Source organism: Brassica napus, chromosome A3, assembly GCF_020379485.1.
Source record: "Brassica napus cultivar Da-Ae chromosome A3, Da-Ae, whole genome shotgun sequence".
Lineage (NCBI taxonomy): Eukaryota > Viridiplantae > Streptophyta > Magnoliopsida > Brassicales > Brassicaceae > Brassica > Brassica napus.
In genome coordinates this window covers 25,636,413-25,659,658 of record NC_063436.1, presented here as the reverse complement: position 1 = coordinate 25,659,658, position 23,246 = coordinate 25,636,413, and the positions used below count along the sequence as shown (strand labels likewise).

Here is a 23,246-nt window from a genome sequence, read left to right as displayed (position 1 = left end):
TTAGTGAGGCTTGTTCTTGTTCTTGTTAAAAACAAGTGTTCTGTTTTCATTTAAGTTAAAATGTTGGCTAATTAGTGTCGCTTGTTCTTGTTGTGGTTTCCGTTTAAGTGGCTTGTTCTTGTTCTCTTTTAATTGTGTTGTTGCTTTAAGTGTATTGTTCTTGTAAGGAAGAATCTCTGTTGGTGTTGTGTAGTGAAGAGTCTCTGTTGTTGCTTTAAGTGTATTGATCTTGTTATATTTTTTTTGTGCTCTTTTCTTGTGTGTAAATGCAGGTAACATGCACAAGACGAGTTATGAGCTTGGAAGAGATGAGTTGGAGGAGATGAGTCATGAACCCCTAATTTTATTTTTTTTAAAACCCCTAATTAAGAAACTTCCAATAAAGCATAAAATCTATGGGATTCTTAACTACATTTCTTAAATAACTTTTATTCTTAAATTAATCACTAAGAAACCCAAATGGGGTTATAGCAATAATGGTGCTCTAAGGATGTTGAAATGAACTCAACCTAATAGGGTTACCCTAACCATTTATCAAAATCTTAACCTTAAAACATGACAAAAAAAAAGGTTAAACATAATTAGCTATTGGGCTTCGATGGTTATCCAGGATCCGAAGAACCGAACCGAACCCGATCCAAAAAAGTAGTACCGAACCCGAACCGAAATTGATTAAATATCCGGACGGGTTCAAAATTTTGGTATCTAAAGAACCGAAACCAAAACCGACCCGAATCGAAATATCTCGGATACCCGAATATAACCGAAATAGATTTATATACCTAAATATTACTTATTTTTAAATTTAATATATATTAAAAAATCAAAATATATAAGATACTTTTAAATTGTCTAAAATACTTGAAATATATATAAATAATCAAAAATAAATGTTTAAAATAGCTAAAATATATTCAAAACATCAAGATACTTGAAATATCGATTGATTTTCTATCTAAATATTCAAATCAAACCAATTTATATGACAATTTTAGCTATTTTGACATATATTATACAAATTTATATGTAATAGATTATTTTGTTTTATAGATTTTGAGAAATTTTAAGCATATAATGAATATTAAAATTTTAAAAATAATTTAAATGGGTTATCCGAACCCGAACCGAACCCGCAAAGATCCGAACCGAACCCGAACCGAAATTTAGAAATACCCGAATGGGACTGAAATCATTAAACCCGAAAACCCGAAACCCGAATAGATCCGAACCGAACCCGAATGGGTACCCGAACGCCTACCCCTAGTTATCCTAGCCATGTAATATATTTTGCTTTACACAATTTTATACTAAATTTAAAGATTATGACAAAATTTATTTTTCCACCAATACAATAAAATCGATTTTTTCCACCCAAACAACAAAATTGAATTGTTTGGCAAAAATAATCTCTTCAACAATAGCGTAAAATATGATTTTCTCGCCCACCAAAACTGCAAAAACATGTTTAACTATTAAAACCATAAAACACATTTTACTGTCAAAACCGTAACTGTCAAAACCGTAAAAATACGTTTTCTTGTCAAAACCATAAAAACAAGTTTTTCTCTCAAAACGGTAAAATAAGTTTTTCCCGTTAAAACACTAAAATTTATTTTCCCACCAAAACCGCAAAATAGAGTTTTCCTGCCAAAATCGTAAAATTCAGTTTTCCCTCCAAAAAAAATAAATATATTTTTCTGCCAAAACCGCAAAATCAAGTTTTTTCACTAAAACAGCAAAAAAAGTTTTCCTTTAAAACAGAAAAATCCAGGTTTTTCAACAAAGCTGAAAATCAAGGTTTTTCACCAAAACAGCAAAATCGAAATTTTACATCAAAACCGTAAATTTAAAGTTATACATCAAAACCATAAACTGAGGTTTTATTGTGAAAATCACAAAATTGAGTTTTTCCGCCAAAACCCACACAAAACTATTTTTTTCTCCAAAACCACAAAATTGAGTTTTTTTCACCAAAATTGTAAAAATGAGGCTTTCCGTTTGGACCACAAAAACAAATTTCCCGTTAGAATTACAAAATTGAGTTTTCTGATAAAATCGCAAAAATGAGTTTTTCCTTCTAGATAAAAAAATTCAGTTTTCCATCAAAACGAGAAAATTGAATTTTTCTTTAATTCCGCAATAAAATTATTTTTTTGCCAAAATCGTAAAATTGATTTTTCACCAAAACTGAACAACTGAGTTTTTCTGCAAAACCCACAAAAACAAGTGTTCCCGCCAAGGCCACAAAACCGCAATATTGATTTTTTTTGTTTGATTTGCAAAATTGATTTTTAAGTCCAAACTGCAAATGTAAATTTTTCGTAAAAAATGAATAATCTTGTTTTCCAAAAAAGTGAATTATCTTTTAAAAGATTACATTTGATATTTCATAAAAAAACAGACTTTTACATTGATTAATAGATGAATTGAATATTTTATTTTGATTTATGTATATATGGATTTAACTAATTTTATATTTGTGAAGATATATATTGCTCTAAATTATATGAAATATATTCACATGAAAAAAATAAAGGGTTTATGAGTTAAAAGGGTTTAATCCTCTTTTGCAAATTTTGGTGGGATCTAAAAAGAAGTAGGGTTCCTTTACGGCTGAACTTAAATTAAATGCTGAGAATCTGAGATTAAAACCCCTATTTAACATCCTAAGGTGAAATATTATCAATACCTAACGATTCTAAGAAGTTCATCATGCACACACATATACCAAAAACTGAAAAAGAAATGTTTAAACTAACTTTGATATTATGAACTAGCACCTCCAGTACTTTTGTATATATATTTCAAAAGACTCATAGAGTATCTGCAAGGCATGTCTTTAAGACAGTATGTGAAGAATAAAAAAATCAGAAAAAGACAAAAATAAGTGAGAGAAACCAGCATTTTCTCGTGTAAGAAACCAGCATGTCTTAACTTTTGAAATACTGTTTTATGACAAATGTCATACTGTCACCATCAACGCTAGCTTAGCCAGTCCTCATCAAAAACCGTTTTGCTCCTCTACACGATAATGTAACCTTCAAGTGAAAATCCTATTTATAATAGTGTATAAAAAAATTACTTGATGTATTAAAAAAAATCAGTTTTCCTCCTCTATACGATGATGTAAACCTGTAAGTGAAAACCCTATTTATAATAGTGTATAAACACAATTGCTTCTTTTTTTTTTTGAAACAAAACAAAATTGCTTAATATATAAAAAAAAACAAGAAAAATGATAGAGCAAAAAACTATACTTACTCCTGCTATCAGTAACAAGGTGCATTTGCCAAATTACAGCTTCAAGGACTCTTTCTCTCAACTTTTTAAGTCATTTGCTTATTCTCAATATCCGGAAGATCACCAATTCATGAAATCGTCTTTTCCAAATGAAAATCAATCTCACTTCTTTGATCCTCATTTAAATCATTATGAATGAACTTCCACAGCTTCTTCTATAGCGATATTATAAACCTTTTGCACAATAAGGCCAGGGTGCTCCTTACGGTTTGGAATTTAATTTGCTTATTCTCTGGCACGAAATGCACAATGCAACTGTGCTTTACTGAGTCAGCAAACACATCATCATAATGGAAACTGTAAAAGAGATCCCTTGCATCTCTGGATTCAGTATTACTAACCACTGCACTTCAGTTTTCACATATCCTTCTTTTCCTGTGTACATAAATGTCCTGTCCAAAATGTAGTTTGACTATGATAGGCAACCACTGAAACTTTCAAATTATAAAAATAAACGACACAAATACTTCACTTAATTTTATTAAGATTGAAGGTTCAAGAGATTTTCCACACTTTAGGGTTTGTGAGAGTTGGTGAGTTAGGTGAATGGAAAACTCTCTTAAAGATAAGAAAATTTTGACAGTTTTTAGGCTGTGTAAAACAAAAACATTGGTGTTCATCGGAATTTGGATAAGGGGTTGGGGTTTTTTCAATCACATGTTTGGTTAGTGTCAATCTTGTTTTTTCGAAGACAGAAAAGGAAGGAACAACAAATGGGCTGATTTTGTGGTTTGAAGATGAGATATTACACCCAAACTTTTTTTTTCAGATTCAATCAACACGTTTGAGATTGAAATGAAAAACTTTATTATATCTCAGCATGCAGATAAGCTAAAAGCAAACTTCAAATTACGAAATAAAGTCCATAAAATAAAAGATAAGAACATAGATATTGGATAAGCCATTGATTCTGATTCGTCTTGTTTATGGTTTTTCTGGGGTGACACGTTGATCAGAAAGGGCCTTCTCTGATCTCCCACTGTTGCACGGATTTGCATCAGTCTGGTTAACTTCTGCCTCTGGGGAAATAAATTTTCGAGGGGTATACATCTTCTTCCTATGCAGTCTTCTCTTCTTGTTCGACGGCTCGTTTATTGCATCATTGCTCTTCTTTGGACTCGCTTTCAACCCCTCTGGACTTGTTACATCACTGTCCGTTGCATCACTATCCGTTGCATCACTGTCCGTTGAATCATCCTCATCAAATGGTTCAAATGGCCGAGGTCTTATGAGAAGAGCTTTGTAGGGGACTTTTCTCTCAACTTTGTTTGCTTCATCATCTGTTGAACTCTCTCCAGATAGCTCAGCTGACAGAGATCTTCTGCGAAGTGTTGTCCTTGGAAGCTTATATTTATCACTCATTGATCTTGGAGTACTGAAATATCAAAAATAATGAACTATAAGATAAAAAGAGGGATAAAGATTGTTAATAAAAACACAGAAGTGTCTTTGGAGGACTCTAGAGGCTTACAATTTATATAAAATCTTGTTATACTTTCATTGATGTCTCTTGTTTAATCAGTGTTCGGTGTGTAATTAGAGAGTGAGCGAACAAGGTGGTGAGTTATTTGAAAGACGTTTTGTTAAACAATCTGGTCGGAGATTACAAGAGAGTTTTGGTAATGATTAAGATAAAAGAAAATGTTTCTGGCTAGAATAAAGGATTAAAGATGATAAACCATATTTCTAGCCGTTCTAGTCTTGTCTGGCTTCTGAATGTCTTTTCTTCTTGTGCTTTCCTTTTCCTTTATACTCGGCGCTTCTAAGCCCTCACTTTGCGCTGACCTAATCCGGTTGGGCCGAATGTAGTGGGCCGGATTGTGTAGGGCCGAGTTCTCCCTGATTTTCATGTTCAAATTAGGCCAAAAATTGCATTTGAAGAGCCTTGTTGAGGGATGTAATCTCTCTCCAACATCTCTTTGAAAATTATTAACGATTTTATATTTTAATATTTATCTAAAATGATCTAAAATAGCTATGAAAATATATTTCTAGATTTTCAAAATTATTACTAAAACACACAATTTTACAGTAAACTAATACAGTATTAACTCTATATATGTTTGATAAAATTTGCTGGATATGATTTTTTCCATAATTGTTTTATTTGAAGATAGCTAAACAAGTAAGATATTACGTATCTTGTTATTTCAGATACATTTCAATGTAAATTCATAATTTTAGATTTTACATAAAGAAAACTTCCTTTTGTTCTAATAACTAAAAAAGAAAAATATATTTCCAAAAATTGTCAAATTTTATATTTCCCTTTGATGCTTATGTGAGACTATGACTAGATAATTTTTACTTACACTGTATGTAGCCTAAACGAATAAGTTTCAGCCATCCTTAAGATATTTTAATTAAATTTGAGTTGTTTTTTTCTTAACTTGTAAATTAAATATTACAAATAATATCAATGCTTCAAGGCTAGACACATAGTTTCTGTTGAACTGGACATAGGGCTGGGCAAAAAACCTAAATCCGAAGAAACGAACCGAATCTGATCCGAAAAAGTAATATCGAACCTGAACTGAAATTGATTAATTATCCGACCGGGTTCAAAATTTTGGTATCCAAAGAACCGAAACCAAACCTGACCCTAACCGAAGTATTTCGGGTACTCGAATTTATTCGAAATAGATTTTTATATCTAAATATATTAATTATTTTTAGATTTTGTGTATATTAAAAATATTCAAAATATATAATATATTTTTAAGTTGTCTAAAATACTTGAAAATATATACAAATAGTCAAAAGTAAATGTCTAAAATAGCTAAAATATACTCAAAACACCAAAAATATTTGAAATAACTACTGATTCTCTAGCAAAATATTCAAACCAAACTAATTTATATGCTAAGTTTAAGTATTCTAACATATGTTATTCCAATTTATATGTAATATCTTATTTTATTTTCAGAATTTGAGAAATTTAAACAATATATTGAATTTTAAAATTTTAAAAATCATTTAAATGGGTTATCCGAATCAAACCCGAACCGAAATTTAGAAATACCCGAATGTGGCTGAAATTTTTAACTCCGAAAACCCAAAACCCGAATAAACCCGAACCGAACCCGAATGGATACCCGAACGCCCACCTCTAACTGGACATGTGTATATATCATGGGCCTGTGTATGTCACTTGAGACATATGTAATTTGATTTTGTGTATGTCACTCAGACTGGCCCATATATTGTTTTTCCAACAGAGATTCCTTTTATTACATTCTCCATTTTAAGTTTGCAAGCTTCAGGTATTTTTTGTATTTGTTTTTGAAAAATAATTTTGTTGAACAATCAACCTGTGCTATTTCAATTCCTAGGGAGAATTTTATTGGAAACTGCAAATCATTATAGTGCAATTAACTAGTGCATGCGTGCAGGGGCGAATCTTGTGAAAATAAGTGTAATTGTTCAGAGAATTTTTATGTTGCCCCTTATGATGTGGTCTTATGCCTTGCTGCCCTGGATGAAAATAGATTCTAGAACCGCCCCTACATGTGTGATCATCCAGGTACAATATGCTTAAAATTAGGGGGTTTTAAGTGTCAATATGTAGTTTGATTATGAAAAGGCAAACACTGAAACTTTTAAAGTTAAAAAAAAACGACACAGATACTTCAATTGATTTTATTAAGATTGAAGGTTCAAGAGATTTTCCACTCTTTAGGGTTCGTGAGAGTTGGTGAGTTAGGAGAACTGAAAACTTTCTTAAAGATAAGAAAATTTTGACAGTTTTTAGGTTGTGTAAAACAAAAACATTGGTGTTGATCGGAAGATTTGGATAGGGGTTGGGGTTTTTTCAATCACATGTTTGGTTATATCTTTAATATTTTTCAGATTCAATCAAGACGTTTGAGGTTGAAATGAAAAACTTTATTATATCTCAGCATGTAGATAACTTAAAAGCAAAATTCAAATTCCGAAATAAAGTCCATAAAATAAAAGATAAGAACATAGATATTGGATAAGCCATTGTTTCTGATTCGTCTTGGTTATGGTTCTTCTGGGGCGACATGTTAATCAGAATGGCTCTCCTTTGATCCCCCACTGTTGCACGGCTTTGCATCAGTCTGGTTAACTTCTGCCTCTGGGGAAATAAATCTTCGAGGGGTATACATCTTCCTCCTATGCAGTCTTCTCTTCTTGTTCGGCGGCTCGTTTACTGCATCATTGTTCTTCTTTGGACTCACTTTTAACTCCTCTTGACTTGTTGCATCACTGTCCGTTGAATCATCCTCATCAGATGGTTCTCGTGCCCTAACTCTCATGCGAGGAGCTTTGGGAGATTCTCTCGCAACTTCGTTCTCTTCGTTGTCCGTTGCTTCACTGTCCGTTGCTTCACTCTCCGTTGCTTCACTGTCCAGTGCTTCACTGTCCGTTGCTTCATTGTCCGTTGCTTCACTGTCTGTTGCTTCGGTGTCCGTTGCTTCACTGTCCGTTGAATCATCCTCATCAAATGGGTTAAATGGCCGAGGTCTCATGAGAGCAACATTGAAGGGGACTTTTCTCTCAACTTCGTTTGTTTCATCATCTGTTGAACTCTCTCCAGATGGTTCAGGTGACGGAGATCTTCTGCGAACTGTTTTCCTTGGAGGCATATATTTACCCCTCATTGATCTTGGAGTATTGAAATATCAAAAGAATGAACTATAAGAGAAAAAGAGGGATAAAGATTGTTAATGAGAGCACAGAAGTGTCTTTGGAGGACTCTAGAGGTTTAAAATTTATACACAATCTTGTTATCGTTTCATTGATGCCTCTCTGAAAATTATTTACATTTTGGATTTTCATATTTATCTAAAAAGGTCTAAAATAGCTATGAAAATATATTTCTAGAATATTTTCAAAATTCTTACTGAAAACCAAATTTTACAATACACTAATATAGTATTGAATTTTTAAAAATAGAAAATAAAATTTCTATATAGGTTTGATAAAATTTGCTGGATAAGATTTTTTCCATAATTGTTTTATTTGAAGGTAATTAGCCAACTAAGAGATTCTGTTTATTTTTATTTCAGATACATTTCAATGTAACTTCATATTTTTAGATTTTCTTTTAAGAAAACTTCCTTTTGTTCTTATAATTAAAAAAGAAAAAAATATTTCCAAAAGTTGTCAAATATTATATTTCCCTTTGATGCTTATGTGAGATTAGGACTAGATAATTCTACCTACATTGTATGTAGCCTTAACGAATAAGTTTCAGCCATCCTTAAGATATTTTACTTAAATTTAAAATGTTTTTTTAACTTGTAAATTAAATATTACCAATAATATAGGGTTAATATATATGCTTCTTCAAGGCTAGACGAATAGTTTCTGTTGACCTGGACATGTATACATTATGGGCTTGTGTATGTCACTTGAGACATGTGTATTTTGGTTGTGTATGTGTCACTTGACTGGCCCATATATTGTTTTTCAAACTGAAATTCTTTTTATTACATCGTCGAGTTTATGCTTTCATTTTTCAGGTGTTTTGTTATTTGTTTTTTAGAAAATAATTTTTTTGAACAATCAAAACCTGTGTTGAGACTTGGCTATGTCAATTCCTAGGGATATTTTTTTGGTAACTTCAACTCATTGTAATGCAATTAACTAATGCATGTGTGATAATCAGGTACAGAATGCTTACAATTGGGGGTTTTAAAATGTCAAATGAAATGTATAACGAGAAGGATAAAATTGTATAACTTAAGAATTTAGACTAATAGTGTCTTAGATAAATTATGATATCTCAACATTATCAATTTATAAAGTCTTACTTTATGATGTCAAAAAAAGAAGAAAATTTTCTGTATATACTACTAATCACATATCCACAAACAACCTTATTTTTAAGATTTGGTAAACCTTAAACGGGAGGTTTGAGAGTGGTTTCCTCCAATAGTGAAACCTTAATTCTTACTTCAAAAATATTTTTTATTTGTATTATAATCTTTAAGATTGATCAAAGTTAATAAAATTACAAAAATTTATTAAAAAAATAAAATATATATTAAAAATTAAAAAATTATTAAAGTTATTTTATAATAACAGAAATTATAAATAACAAATTAAATCATAAATTATAAGTGAAATACTAAATTAATCAATATAATTATTTTGTAATGTTCTAATATAAAATCAATGAATTAATTTTAAAATAATATTAATTTATTGATTAATTATATGAAGGTCCCGAGCTTAAATTTATTGAATCTAACATTTTTATATGTTACACTAGGGTAGGCCTGCCCTTCGGACAAGTAAACAAATGAACAAATAATATAAATATATTTAAAATATTTTTATTCTCAACTGAAATTAAATAAATTTTCATGTTTTTATTAAAAAAATTTATCAATTTATTGAACTATTTATTTTAAAAATTGTAAGCTTATTTAATTGTTAAAGGATTTATATTATTTTGCTTTCTTTTAACTATAGTTTTAGTTTAACTATAGATGATTCATGTTTTTTTATTTTTATTTTCTGTTCTATGTTTTAACTTTTAACAAAACAATACTAAAGATTATAGCTTTGGTCACTGAATGACCAAAAAAAACGTTGGTCTTGTACCTAATAGGTTGTTTCTTAATAAAGTAAATTATCTCTAAAGTTCTATATTGCGTGCATGTTTATTATTTTTATCTCTCTCTAAAGCTTGTGTTGTTTTCATGTTTATCATGTTAATCTCTCTTCCGTGTTGTATTCGAACCCAACGTCTTTTTAAGACATATGCATGGCGAAAAGCACAAAGCTCATCACCATTGAACACCAAGAGGCTATTTTAAAACCCACGTCATGGGTTTGTACTTTTAAAATCCACATCATGGGTTTGTACTTTAAAAGCCCAGATTGGCATTGGGCCCAAGATACACAGTTGTTTCCTCAATTTTATTGCTTTCAAATTTATCTTCTGTATCTTTGGTTGGAACTTGGAAGCTAGGAAGATGGACAGATGCATGTATTGCTATTGTGCACTAGTCAGTTGATATGCATCTAAATATCTAATACAGAGTTTTAAAGTTTAATATTGGGCAAGTCAACGACTACCATGTGAAATCAACCTTCCATTAAGAGTGTTTATTGGTTCTGAAGCAATGAAGGGTAGAAATGTGAAATTACTCTTTTGTCCTCTATAAACTCTTCAGTTGTTACTTGTTAGGTAAGGAAGTAAAAACGGTGGTGTCTTTTTCACTCAAAGTCTTCCCGCCTAACAGAACAATTCATCAAACTACATGTCACTCGTTTAGTTGACCTTGACTTGCATGACATTGTATTATTTTACAGAAACAAAAATCATTGACTCTTGACTGGCTGGCTGGTTTCATACTCATTCATTAGTACTCACCACTCAAACAAAGTAACAAAAAAAAAGCAGAGAGGAAAAGAGGAGAGGTTGGATAATGTCTGCTTATACTTCATTAAACTATACCTACCTTCTCACTTTCTTCATTGCAATCTTGAGAGTTTCTGCGCAACTACAAGACCCAACTTACGCCGGCCATAGTTGCAGCGACAGGATATCAACAAACAACGTTTACTTATCCAATCTCAAAAGTCTTTTGACCTCTTTTTCAAACAGCCATGCTTCCTTATTCTCCGAGGGATTTAATTTTCTCGCAAAGGGTCAAGACAACGGTACAGTATTCGGAATATTTCTCTGCAGAGGTGATCTCTCGCCAGACGTTTGCCGTGAGTGCGTCTTGTTTGCTTCTAGTAACACTCAGAGTCGATGTCTAAGAGGGAAAGAATTATTGATTCAGTATGATGAGTGCATGCTTGGATACTCAGACCGGAATATTTTCATGGATGGTATAAGAACATGGTCTACCCCTACAATAATCACTTGGAACAATCAGAGTGTCCGACCAGACCGGTTCAAGGATGCAATGTTTTCTCTGATGAACAAGTCTTCAATGGAAGCGGCTGATAGCAAGGAAAAGAGATTTGCGGTTAACAAATCGAGATTTACTTTGTCTCAGACGCTTTATGCATTTGTCCAGTGTATTCCTGATCTTTGACCTGAAGGTTGCTTAAACTGTCTGCAACAATCCATGATGGAGTTTAATTTCAGCAGAGTTGGAGGGAGAGTTGTTTTCCCGAGTTGTAACTCAAGGTACGAGATTTACCCTTTTTACAATGAATCCTTGGTGACAACTCCCTCTCCATCGCTTCCGGTTACAGCTACTCCGTCGCCTCCTGGTAAAAAGCTCTATGTGTCTTTTTCTTTCATTTAATTTGGGTTGAGACAGGTGTGATGGACAAAGCGTAATGAAACATTCATCTTAACCCAAAATTTTAAAGAGATAACGTACATGGATCTTATGGCCTTCAAATTGTAAAATAAAATAAAATTATTAATATCTAGTTAAAAAGTTTTATAGCCCCATAAATCTCAGGATAAGCCTTGCATTCAAGATTTGAGAATCATGTGTCATCATGTCTGATATAATACTTTGGCAGGAAAAGTAAAAAACTCACTGGTGATAATCTTAGCAACTTGTGTGCCGGTCTCTGTCTTTGTTCTTTTTCTTGTGGCTGTTTCAAGCTACCAAGTAACAAAGAAAGTGAAGAAAACTGATAATACTACAGCTGCAGATGATGGTAACAATTCAAGTAAATATGTGTACTGCTTAAAGTTTTATGAAGCGGGATCCTTTAATTTTTTCATATTTTTACAGAAGGAGATGAGATTACAACTGCTGGATCACTGCAGTTTGATTTTAAGGTTATTGAAGCGGCCACAGATAAGTTTTCCATATGTAACAAACTAGGTGAAGGTGGATTTGGAAAAGTCTACAAGGTATTACCAATCCATGCTTCTTAATTAGGTGCATAAGAGATTCAAATGAGGTGACGACTCTGTTTTATTCACTATCTTTTTTTAGGGGACACTTCCTAATGGATTACGAGTGGCTGTAAAGAGACTTTCCAAAACATCAGGACAAGGCGAGAAAGAGTTCAAGAATGAGGTTGTTCTTGTGGCAAAGCTTCAGCACAGAAATCTTGTCAAGCTTCTCGGATACTGTTTTGAGAGAGAAGAGAAGATACTTGTCTATGAGTTTGTGCCTAACAAAAGCCTTGATTACTTCCTGTTTGGTAACTTAAACCAATTATAATTATCCACAATATTTTTCATTTTCGAGCCAATGTTTTTAAATTCTGTCTATGGATGTGTAGACTCTAGAATGCAGAGCCAGCTGGATTGGAGTAGACGGTATAAGATCATAGGAGGAATTGCTAGAGGGATTCTATATCTTCATCAAGATTCAAGACTCACAATTATACATCGGGATCTCAAAGCTGGTAATATCCTCTTGGACGCTGATATGAACCCCAAAGTTGCAGATTTTGGTATGGCAAGAATATTCGAAATGGACCAAACCGAAGCAAATACGAGAAGAGTAGTCGGAACCTAGTAAGTTTTTCTCTTGCCATATATTGAATGTCAGGCTTTATTATGCCTCTATTAACTCAATATAGTATGGTTTCAGTGGTTACATGTCCCCTGAGTATGCAATGTACGGGCAATTCTCAATGAAGTCAGATGTCTATAGCTTCGGAGTCTTAGTTCTTGAGATTATAAGCGGGAGGAAGAACAGCAGCCTCCTTGAGATGGATGGTAGTTTAGGAAACTTGGTTACATATGTGAGTATAAAAACTATAAATCTGCAAATTTTTCTTCTCTACTAAACAATCACAAAGATAATTAAGTCTTAATATGTTGAATAGACTTGGAGGGTATGGAACAATGGATTGCCCCTAGAGCTCGTGGACTCATCCTTTCGAGAGAGTTATCAAAGCAACGAAATAATTAGATGCATCCATATCGCCTTATTATGCGTCCAAGAAGATACTGAGGATCGCCCAACCATGTCAGCAATCGTCCAAATGCTTACTACTAGCTCGATCTCCCTCGCTGTGCCTCGACCACCTGGATTTTTCTTCCGAAGTAAGAAAGAACAAGCATGTTCATCAGTGGACAAGTCTTCTCTCTTCTCGATTGATCAAGCATCCATTACTTCTTTAGCTCCTCGTTAAGTTTCATAAACCCAAAATCTTGGAAATTCCAGTATCTTGCAAATTTTGGATTCACATCAGAATATAGGAGAATCAGAGAATGTTACTTTTTTTGAGGTCAATGTGCATTATTGTGTGTCAATATTTTCTAATGTACCTGGTCCCTCATTTCACTTGGTCTGCAAATAAATGTATACATATTTACTACCGATCCCTGTCAATGTCTCTTGGATTGATTCGTGTGCAGACTTATCTTGAGTCAACCCTGGATGTTGCAATTTTATGGCAGCCCAAAAAAATAGACTAGAGAATCTCGTAGACAAGAGAGACTCACATTTGCAACAAACAAAAATGGGTCCACGAGGAAAAAACACAAAGCAACCAGATCAACCCACTATCGAAGACGATGTAAAGACAAACGCAAAGACTCTTAACTATTTCACAAGTTTTTTTTTGTAACTTAATTTCACAAGTTTTATCTAAGGTATTATGTAACCAACTCTCCTATCTGTATTTGGATGAAACAAAGCAAAAAAAAAAGGAAGATAAGAAGTCATGATCTGCATCACACCTTGAAAAGGAAACTCTAATAAGGCTTCTTTATAGAATTATATAAAGAAGGAAGATAAAAATACCATTACCCATATTTGATTGTCAATTCAGGCCGGTTTAGTAACTTCTTTGATCGTCAATAGAAAAAACGGTGCCTAGCACTTTTTGGAGGTAGGTAGATTATCATTCATCTTTAATCTTGGTTCTTCGATAACAGCCGCCATTTCATCAAGAGTGTGGCCGTTCTGATTCGGAAAAACAAAATTAGTTACTTATAACACGTAAAATCACAGAAGATATGATTACATAGAATTTATGAGCTAATTAACATGAAGATTTAGGTTTTATGTTATTGCCACAACCGGTGAAAACTAATAAGATTCTACTTTTAACGAAAAAATAATACAATGAACTTCTACCATCAATCATATCAAGAAATATGTGAATATGATACACTACCTGCTCATAGCTAGCGCTTCATGAGTTCATGTTTATCAGATGTTCAGGTTTCAATTCGCCAGTTAGATGTCGTTCAGCTAGCATTCACGAGTTCGACAAACAAACACAAACAAGGACTACTTTAAAATGATAATTTGGAGCAAACTGAGAACACTTAGTATAAACAAGAATTTTAGTGTAACCTTACTTGGAAGTTGGATCGTGAAGTTTAATAATCAAATATCAATGTAGTATTTCACACAATCAGTTTTTTTTTTCTCTCTATAAAGCATAACATATAATACCTTTATCATCGATTAGTCACACATTAATGTCTTTTTAACTTCCAAGACTAAGGATGTTAAAATGAGCTCAACCTAATAGGGTTACCCTAACCATTTATCAAAATCTTAACCTTAAAACATGACAAAAAAAGGTTTAACATAATTAGCTATTGGGATTAGATGGCTATCCTAGCCATGTAATATATTTTGCTTTACACAATTTTATACTAAATTTGAAGATTATCACAAAATTTATTTTTCCACCAAAACAGTAAAATCGATTTTTTCCACCCAAACAGCAAAATTGAATTGTTTGGCAACAATAATCTCTTCAACCAATAACGTAAAATATGGTTTTTTGGCCCACCAAAACCGCAAAAACATGTTTAACTGTCAAAACCGTAAAACATATTTTACTGTCAAAACTGTAACTGTCAAAACCGTAAAAACATGTTTTTCTGTCAAAACCATAAAAACAAGTTTTCTCTCAAAACCGTAAATAAGTTTTTCCCGTTAAAACACTAAAATTAATTTTCCCACCAAAACCGCAAAATAGAATTTTCTTGCCAAAATCGTAAAATTGAGCTTTCCCACCAATTTTCCCACCAAAACCGCAAAATTAGGTTTTTCCACTAAAACAACAAAAAAGAAATTCCGTTAAAACTGAAAAATCCTGGCTTTTCAACAAAGCTGAAATCAAGGTTTTCCAACAAAACCGTAAAATCAAAATTTTCTATCAAAACCGTAAATTTAAAGTTATCCATCAAAACCATAAACTGAGGTTTTATTGTGAAAATCACAAAATTGAGTTTCCCGCCAAAACCCACACAAAACAATTTTTTTTCTCGAAAACCACAAAATTGAGTTTTTCCACCAAAATTGTAAAAGTGAGGTTTTCCGTTTGGACCACAAAAACAAGTTTCCCGTTAGAATTGCAAAATTGAGTTTTCCGACAAAATCGCAAAAATGAGTTTTTCCTTCTAGAAAAAAAATTCAGTTTTCCATCAAAACCAGAAAATTGAATTTTTTGTTAATTCCGCAATAAAATTATTTTTTTGCCCCCAAAATCTTAAAATTGATTTTTTAGCCAAAACTGAACAACTGAGTTTTTCTGCAAAGCCCAGAAAAACAAGTGTTCCCACCAAGGCCACAAAACCCTAATATTGATTTTTTTTTGTTTGATTTGCAAAATTGGTTTTTTAAGTCCAAACTGCAAAATGTAAAATTCCCGTAAAAACGTATAATCTTGTTTTCCGAAAAAGTGAATTATCTTTTAAAAGATTACATTTGATATTTCATAAAAAAAAATAGAATTTTACATTGATTAATAGATGAATTGAATATTTTATTTTGATTTATGTATATATGGATTTAACTAATTTTATATTTGTGAAGATATATATATATATATGTATATTGCTGTAAATTATATGAAATATATTCACATGAAAAAAATAAAGGGTTAATGAGTTAACTCTTTTGCAAATTTTGGTGGGCTCTAAAGAGGAGTAGGGTTCACTTACGGCTGAACTTAAATTAAATGCTGAGAATCTGAGATTAAAACCCCTATTTAACATCCTAAGGGTGAATTATTATCAATACCTAACGATTCTAAGAAGTTCATCATGCACACACATATACCAAAAACTGAAAAAGAAGTGTTTAAACTACCTTGATATTATGAACTAGCACCTCCAGTACTTTGGTGTATATATATTGCAAAAGACTCATAAGAGCATCCGCAATGCATGTCTCTAAGACAGTATGTGAAGAATAAAAAAATCAGAAAAAGACAAAAATTAGTGAGAGAAACCAGCATTTTCTCGTGTAAGAGCTGTTCTTAACTTTTGAAATACTGTTTTATGACAAATGTCATACTGTCACTATCAACGCTAGCTTAGCCAGTCCTCATCAAAAACCGTTTTGTTCCTCTACACGATGATGTAACCTGCAAGTAAAAACCCTACTTATAATAATGTATAAACAAAATTACTTGATGTATTCAAAAAAAACAGTTTTGCTCCTCTACACGATGATGTAACCTGCAAGTGAAAACCCTATTTATAATAGTGTATTAACCACAATTGCTTTTTTTTTTGAAACAAAACAAAATTGCTTAATATATTAAAAAAAGAACAAGAAAAATAATAGAGCAAAAAGCTTACATTCCATGATACTTACTCCTGCCATCAGAAACAAGGTGCATTTGCCACATTACAGCTTCTAGGACTCTTTTTTAAGTCATTTGCTTATTCTCAATATCCGGAAGATCACCAATTCATGAAATCGTCTTTTCCACAAGAAAATAAATCTCACTTCTTTGATCCTCATTTAAATCATTATGAATGATCTTCCACAGCTTCTTCTAAAGCGATATTATAAACCTTTTGCACAATAAGGCCAGGGTGCTCTTTACGGTTTGGAATTTGCTTATTCTCTGGCACGAAATGCACAATGCAACTGTGCTTCACTGAGTCAGCAAACACTTCATCATAATAGAAACTGTAAAAGAGATCCCTTGCATCTTTGGATTCAGTACTACTAACCTCTGCACTTCAGTTTTCACATATCCTTCTTTTCCTGTGTACATAAATGTAGTTTGATTATGATAGGCAAACAATGAAACTTTCAAATTATAAAAATAAATGACACAAATACTTCAATTAATTTTATTAATATTGAAGGTTCAAGAGATTTTCCACACTTTAGGGTTTGTGAGAGTTGGTGAGTTAGGTGAATAGAAAAATCTCTTAAAGATAAGAAAATTTTGACAGTTTTTAGGCTGTGTAAAACAAAAACATTGGTGTTCATCGGAATATTTGGATAAGTGGTTGGGGGTTTTTTCAATCACATGTTTGGTTAGTGTCAATCTTGTTTTTTCAAAGACAGAAAAGGAAGGAACAACAAATGGGCTGATTTTGTGGTTCGAAGATGAGATATTACACCCAAACTTTTTTTTTCAGATTCAATCAACACGTTTGAGGTTGAAATGAAAAACTTTATTATACCTCAGCATGCAGATAAGCTAAAAGCAAAATTCAAATTACGAAATAAAGTCCATAAAATAAAAGATAAGAACATAGATATTGGATAAGCCATTGATTCTGATTCGTCTTGTTTATGGTTCTTCTCGGGTGACACGTTGATCAGAAAGGGCCTTCTCTGATCTCCCACTGTTGCACGGATTTGCATCAGTCTGGTTAACTTCTGCCTCTGGGGAAATAAATTTTCGAGGGGTATACATCTTCTTCCTATGCAGTCTTCTCTTCTTGTTCGACGGCTCGTTTATTGAATCATTGCTCTTCTTTGGACTCACTTTCAACCCCTCTGGACTTGTTACATCACTGTCCGTTGCATCACTGTCCGTTGCATCACTGGCCGTTGAATCATCCTCATCAAATGGTTCAAATGGCCGAGGTCTTATGAGAAGAGCTTTGTAGGGGACTTTTCTCTCAACTTTGTTTGCTTCATCATCTGTTGAACTCTCTCCAGAGAGCTCAGGTGACAAAGATCTTCTGCGAAGTGTTTTCCTTGGAAGCTTATATTTATCACTCATTGATCTTGGAGTACTGAAATATCAAAAATAATGAACTATAAGATAAAAAGAGGGATAAAGATTGTTAATAAAAACACAGAAGTGCCTTTGGAGGACTCTAGAGGCTTACAATTTATATAAAATCTTGTTATACTTTCATTGATGTCTCTTGTTTAATCAGTGTTCGGTGTGTAATTAGAGAGTGAGCGAACAAGGTGGTGAGTTATTTGAAAGACGTTTTGTTAAACAATCTGGTCGGAGATTACAAGAGAGTTTTGGTAATGATTAAGATAAAAAAAAAATTTCTGGCTAGAATAAAGGATTAAAGATGATAAACCATATTTCTAGCCGTTCTAGTTTTGTCTGGCTTCTGAATGTCTCTTCTTCTTGTGCTTTCCTTTTTCCTTTATACTCGGCGCTTCTAAGCCCTCACTTTGCGCTGACCTAATCCGGTTGGGCCGAATGTAGTGGGCCGGATTGTATAGGGCCGAGTTCTCCCTGATTTGCATGTTCAAATTAGGCCAAAAATTGTATTTGAAGAGCCTTGTTGAGGGGTGTAATCTTTCTCCAACATCTCTTTGAAAATTATTAACGATTTTAGATTTTAATATTTATCTAAAATGATCTAAAATAGCTATGAAAATATATTTCTAGATTTTCAAATTTATTACTAAAACACACAATTTTACAGTAAATAAATACAGTATTAATTCTATATATGTTTGATAAAATTTGCTGGATATGATTTTTTCCATAATTGTTTTATTTGAAGATAGCTAAACAAGTAAGATATTACGTATCTTGTTATTTCAGATACATTTCAATGTAAATTCATAATTTTAGATTTTACATAAAGAAAACTTCCTTTTGTTCTAATAACTAAAAAAGAAAAATATATTAGTACACGTCAAATTAGGGTTTGGATGTTCGATCGAGATTGGGATCCGGGTGCTCATAGGAATTTCACGATTCGAGGAGAATCATATGGAGATGGGAAATTAGGGGAACTCAGCGGAGATCTGCGAATCAATTACCTAATAACGAGTTCGATAGAGTTTCAATCGAAAGGGGTTGGGAATGGAGATACGATTGGGCTTTTTAGGATATGGTTATCATTCAGATCCTCGGAGTGGATGCGGAATCCAGAAGATCAAGCACAATCATTAAGGGGTCGAACTGGAAATATCTTACAGATGGAGAAGGAACAGATATGGATCAGGTGGGGACAACAGAAGTTGTCGAAGAAGATAGAACTGGAGGCATTGTTGAGGGTAAGGGGGAAACGGCGGCGGAGAAGAAAACGGGGCTGCGCAAGCCTTTGTTTTCAGTTACTGGTGGACACAACTCCAAGTTTGCTCAAGTGCTTATGTAGCCTCGCAAACGGGTACAAGCTAAACAGAGCCTCCACAGGGGTGGTGGTGCTAAGCAAGTGGAAGAAAAGGGTACCTCACACCCGAAACAGCTACCCAAGCCTTAACTGTTTATGGATTGTGGGTGTTTTGAAGACAGCTATATTACGGGTTTGTTTGTTTTTTTTTACTTTCAGTTTTTTGTTGGTTCAATAAGCTCTACGAGCAGTTCAAGTTTTATTTGGTATGTCTGGGTTTTAAATGGGCATTTATTAAAATGTGGTTTGTTTGGTCTTTGGAACGTATGGAATAATATTTTTGGTATTGGTTTTTGGATTTGGTTTATTTTGTTGAGCGTATGTGATCATAACAGGAGGGTTGGTATTCTCGAAGCGGTATTATTTATGCTGGTTATTGTTCTTAAAAGACAAATAAATGATTTGGCACTTGTGTGTTTTGTTGGTTTTGGGAAGTGGCTCACGACAGAACATAACGTTCTTGTTGTATCGACTCGAGACCTGTGGCTGGTCTCTTTAAACCAGTCGCAGATGGTTTATTTGGTGAAGATTAGAGTGGTTACTTTGGAAATAAAGGAATTGATATTTGGTATAGATATTGAAGATGATTTAGAAATGTATACAGATTATTCTTCTCTGCTTTACGTGAAGAACAAGTCTCATATGTTTGTTTTTTCTATCATGGTGTTTATTGGTTTCAAACTAGATGATGAGGTGGATTTGGAAATAATGTATATCATTGGAATAGGGACAGGGCGTACCATTATTATATTGAAGCCGTTTTATTGTGACGGGTGGAGTGAAAGTTTGGTGTTTTATGGGGTTATGGTGTTTTGGTGGTTGGGATTTCAGGGTATCATTAAACCCAATTTTGCTAACTCTTGGGAGTATTTTTATATTTTTTAATGAGAGCACTAAGTTGGAACTGTAGAGGAATGGGAAGTAAATGGACAATGAGTTATCTGCGAGAGATATGGCACAAACATAAACCAGATTTTCTTTTTTTATCAGAGACCAAACAGGAGTATGACTTTGTACACAGATTTCAATTACATTCGGGTTTTGATAATCTGGTTACAGTGGAACCAAATGGAAGGAGTGGTGGTCTAGCACTTTTCTATAATAATGAGTATCAAGTTAATATACTCTATTCAAGTAATCGAATGATAGATGTGGAGGCGGTGGCTTTGGGGAAAAAGGTGTTTCTCACATTTGTTTATGGAGATCCGGTTCAACAAATGAGGGAACAAGTGTGGGAAAGATTAACTAGGTATGGCATTGCAAGATCTGAGCCCTGGTTTATTATTGGTGATTTAAACGAGATTACGGGAAATCATGAAAAAGATGGAGGAGCTTTGAGAAGTGCGGATTCTTTTATCCCTTTTAATAACATGATAAGAAATACTGGACTTCTGGAATTTCCGGCTAGAGGGAACAAAATGTCGTGGCAGGGGAGAAGAGGAAAAGGAAAAGGGGCTGTGACTGTAAGGTGTCGGTTAGATCGCGCTCTAGCAAATGAGGAGTGGCATACTCTATTTCCCTGTTCTTACACAGAATATCTAGGTTTGGTGGCATCCGATCATCGACCAGTGGTGGCGTATCTAGACGATAAAGTTCACAGAAGGAAAGGGCAATTTCGGTTTGATAAGAGGTGGGTAGGGCAAGAGGGGCTTCTGGAATCCATTACGACGGGTTGGTCAGATGATAGGATTCGTAGCGAGGATGATATAGTAGCAAAAATTAGCAATTGTCGACATGAAATTGCAAAATGGCGGAAAAATAATCCACCTTATGGCAAGGAGAAAATAAGCGATTTACAAAAGGCCCTCGAGGAGGTTCAGACAGATAATGCTAGGTCACAGGAGGATATTGTGGAGGTCTCCAGAAAGTTACAAGAAGCTTATAAGGATGAAGAAGATTATTGGCACCAGAAAAGTAGGAATATGTGGTACTCTTCGGGGGATCTAAATACCAAGTTCTATCATGCCTTAACTAAGCAACGACGAGTTCGGAATAGGATTGTTGGCTTACATGATGCTGCGGGGAACTGGATTACAGAAGATATTGGAGTGGAAAAGGTGGCTGTTGACTATTTTGAAGAGCTGTTTAGTACCACTTCGCCGACAGGATTTGATAGTTTTCTCTCAGAGGTAACAACGGGTATCACTCCTCAGATGAATCAACGATTGTTGAGAGTGGCGACTGAGAGTGAGGTAAAAGAGGCTTTGTTTATGATGCATCCAGAGAAGGCGCCAGGACCGGATGGTATGACGGCTCTTTTTTTCCAGCATTCCTGGCATATCATTAAGAATGATTTGGTAACAATGGTAAATAATTTTTTGGTGTCTGGGGACTTGGATCCACGGTTAAATATTACTAATATATGTATGATCCCAAAGACGGAGAGGCCTACTAGGATGACGGAATTGAGACCCATTAGTCTATGTAATGTCGGGTATAAAATTATCTCGAAGGTTCTGTGCCAGCGGCTGAAACTTTGTCTGCCGTCTCTTATTTCGGAAACGCAATCGGCATTCGTGGCAGGGAGGTTGATAACTGATAATATTCTTATAGCTCAGGAGATGTTTCATGGATTACGGACTAACAAATCATGTCAAGGAAAATATATGGCAATTAAAACGGATATGAGCAAAGCGTATGATAGAGTGGAATGGGACTTTATTAAAGCTTTACTAGAGAAGATGGGTTTTGATCTTCATTGGATTAAATTAATGATGGAATGCATATCATCGGTTCAATATCGGGTTTTACTAAATGGACAACCAAGAGGCCTTATTATTCCGAATAGAGGGTTACGGCAAGGAGATCCGTTATCTCCTTATTTATTTATTTTGTGCACTGAGGCTTTGATTGCAAATATTAAAAAGGCGGAGGATGGGAAACAATTGACAGGAATGAAGGTAGCTCGAGCATGTCCTTCCATTTCACATCTACTGTTTGCGGATGATAGTCTTTTCTTTTGCAAAGCCCAGAGAGAGGAATGTCAAACTATTCTCAGAATCTTAAAGGAATATGAGATGGTGTCAGGTCAACTCATTAATTTTGAGAAGTCTTCGATCCAATTTGGACATAAAATTGAAGAGTCCAACAGACAGGAAATGAGAGACATCCTGGGCATTCAGAATCATGGAGGAATGGGAACTTATCTAGGATTACCAGAAAATCTTGGGGGTTCAAAGGTTCAGGTTTTTAGTTTTGTGCAGGATAGACTAAACAAACGGGTTAATGGTTGGACTTTTAAGTTCTTTACAAAAGGAGGAAAAGAGGTGATTATTAAATCGGTGATTACGGCATTACCAAATCATGTGATGTCTTGCTATCGATTGCCTAAGGCAACCGTAAAGAAACTGACAGGTGCGGTAGCCCAATTTTGGTGGAGCCCCGGGGGAAGTACGAGAGGTATGCATTGGAAATCTTGGGATAAAGTATGTGTTAGCAAGGAGGAAGGAGGACTGGGTTTTAAAGACATCACTGATTTCAATACAGCGATGCTTGGTAAACAGTTTTGGCGATTGATCGAGAAGCCAAATACTTTATTTTCTCGAGTTTTTAAAGGTCGATATTTCAGGAATGCCTCACCCCTGGAACCGATTCGCTCATACTCTCCGTCATATGGATGGCGGAGTATTACATCAGCTAGATCTCTGGTTAGCAAAGGACTAATCAAACGGGTGGGATCAGGATCTTCTATCTCTGTATGGAATGATCCTTGGCTCCCAACCACTCG

The 23,246-nt window shown here is 34.0% G+C and overlaps 2 protein-coding genes, 1 long non-coding RNA gene and 1 pseudogene across 3 annotated transcripts; 1 reads left to right on the top strand and 3 right to left on the bottom strand.

The window, feature by feature from the left end:
* Positions 1–4,224: 4,224 nt before the first annotated feature.
* Positions 4,225–4,662, bottom strand: LOC125607205. Its single transcript, XM_048777064.1, has one exon. It carries the CDS (start codon positions 4,660–4,662, stop codon positions 4,225–4,227), a length of 438 nt encoding a protein of 145 aa, XP_048633021.1.
* A 2,666-nt stretch (positions 4,663–7,328) lies between these two features.
* LOC106442645 (germ cell nuclear acidic protein-like) lies at positions 7,329–7,925 on the bottom strand. Its single transcript, XM_013884307.2, has one exon. The coding sequence runs from the start codon at positions 7,923–7,925 to the stop codon at positions 7,329–7,331; it is 597 nt and encodes a 198-aa protein (XP_013739761.1).
* A 2,670-nt stretch (positions 7,926–10,595) lies between these two features.
* On the top strand, positions 10,596–13,421 carry LOC106440501 (annotated as a pseudogene).
* A 4,197-nt stretch (positions 13,422–17,618) lies between these two features.
* LOC125590009 lies at positions 17,619–18,995 on the bottom strand. Its single transcript, XR_007326212.1, has 2 exons — positions 18,263–18,995; positions 17,619–18,166 (listed from the first exon to the last, which is right to left on the bottom strand). It is a non-coding gene; the product is annotated as an uncharacterized LOC125590009 (long non-coding RNA).
* Positions 18,996–23,246: the final 4,251 nt, after the last annotated feature.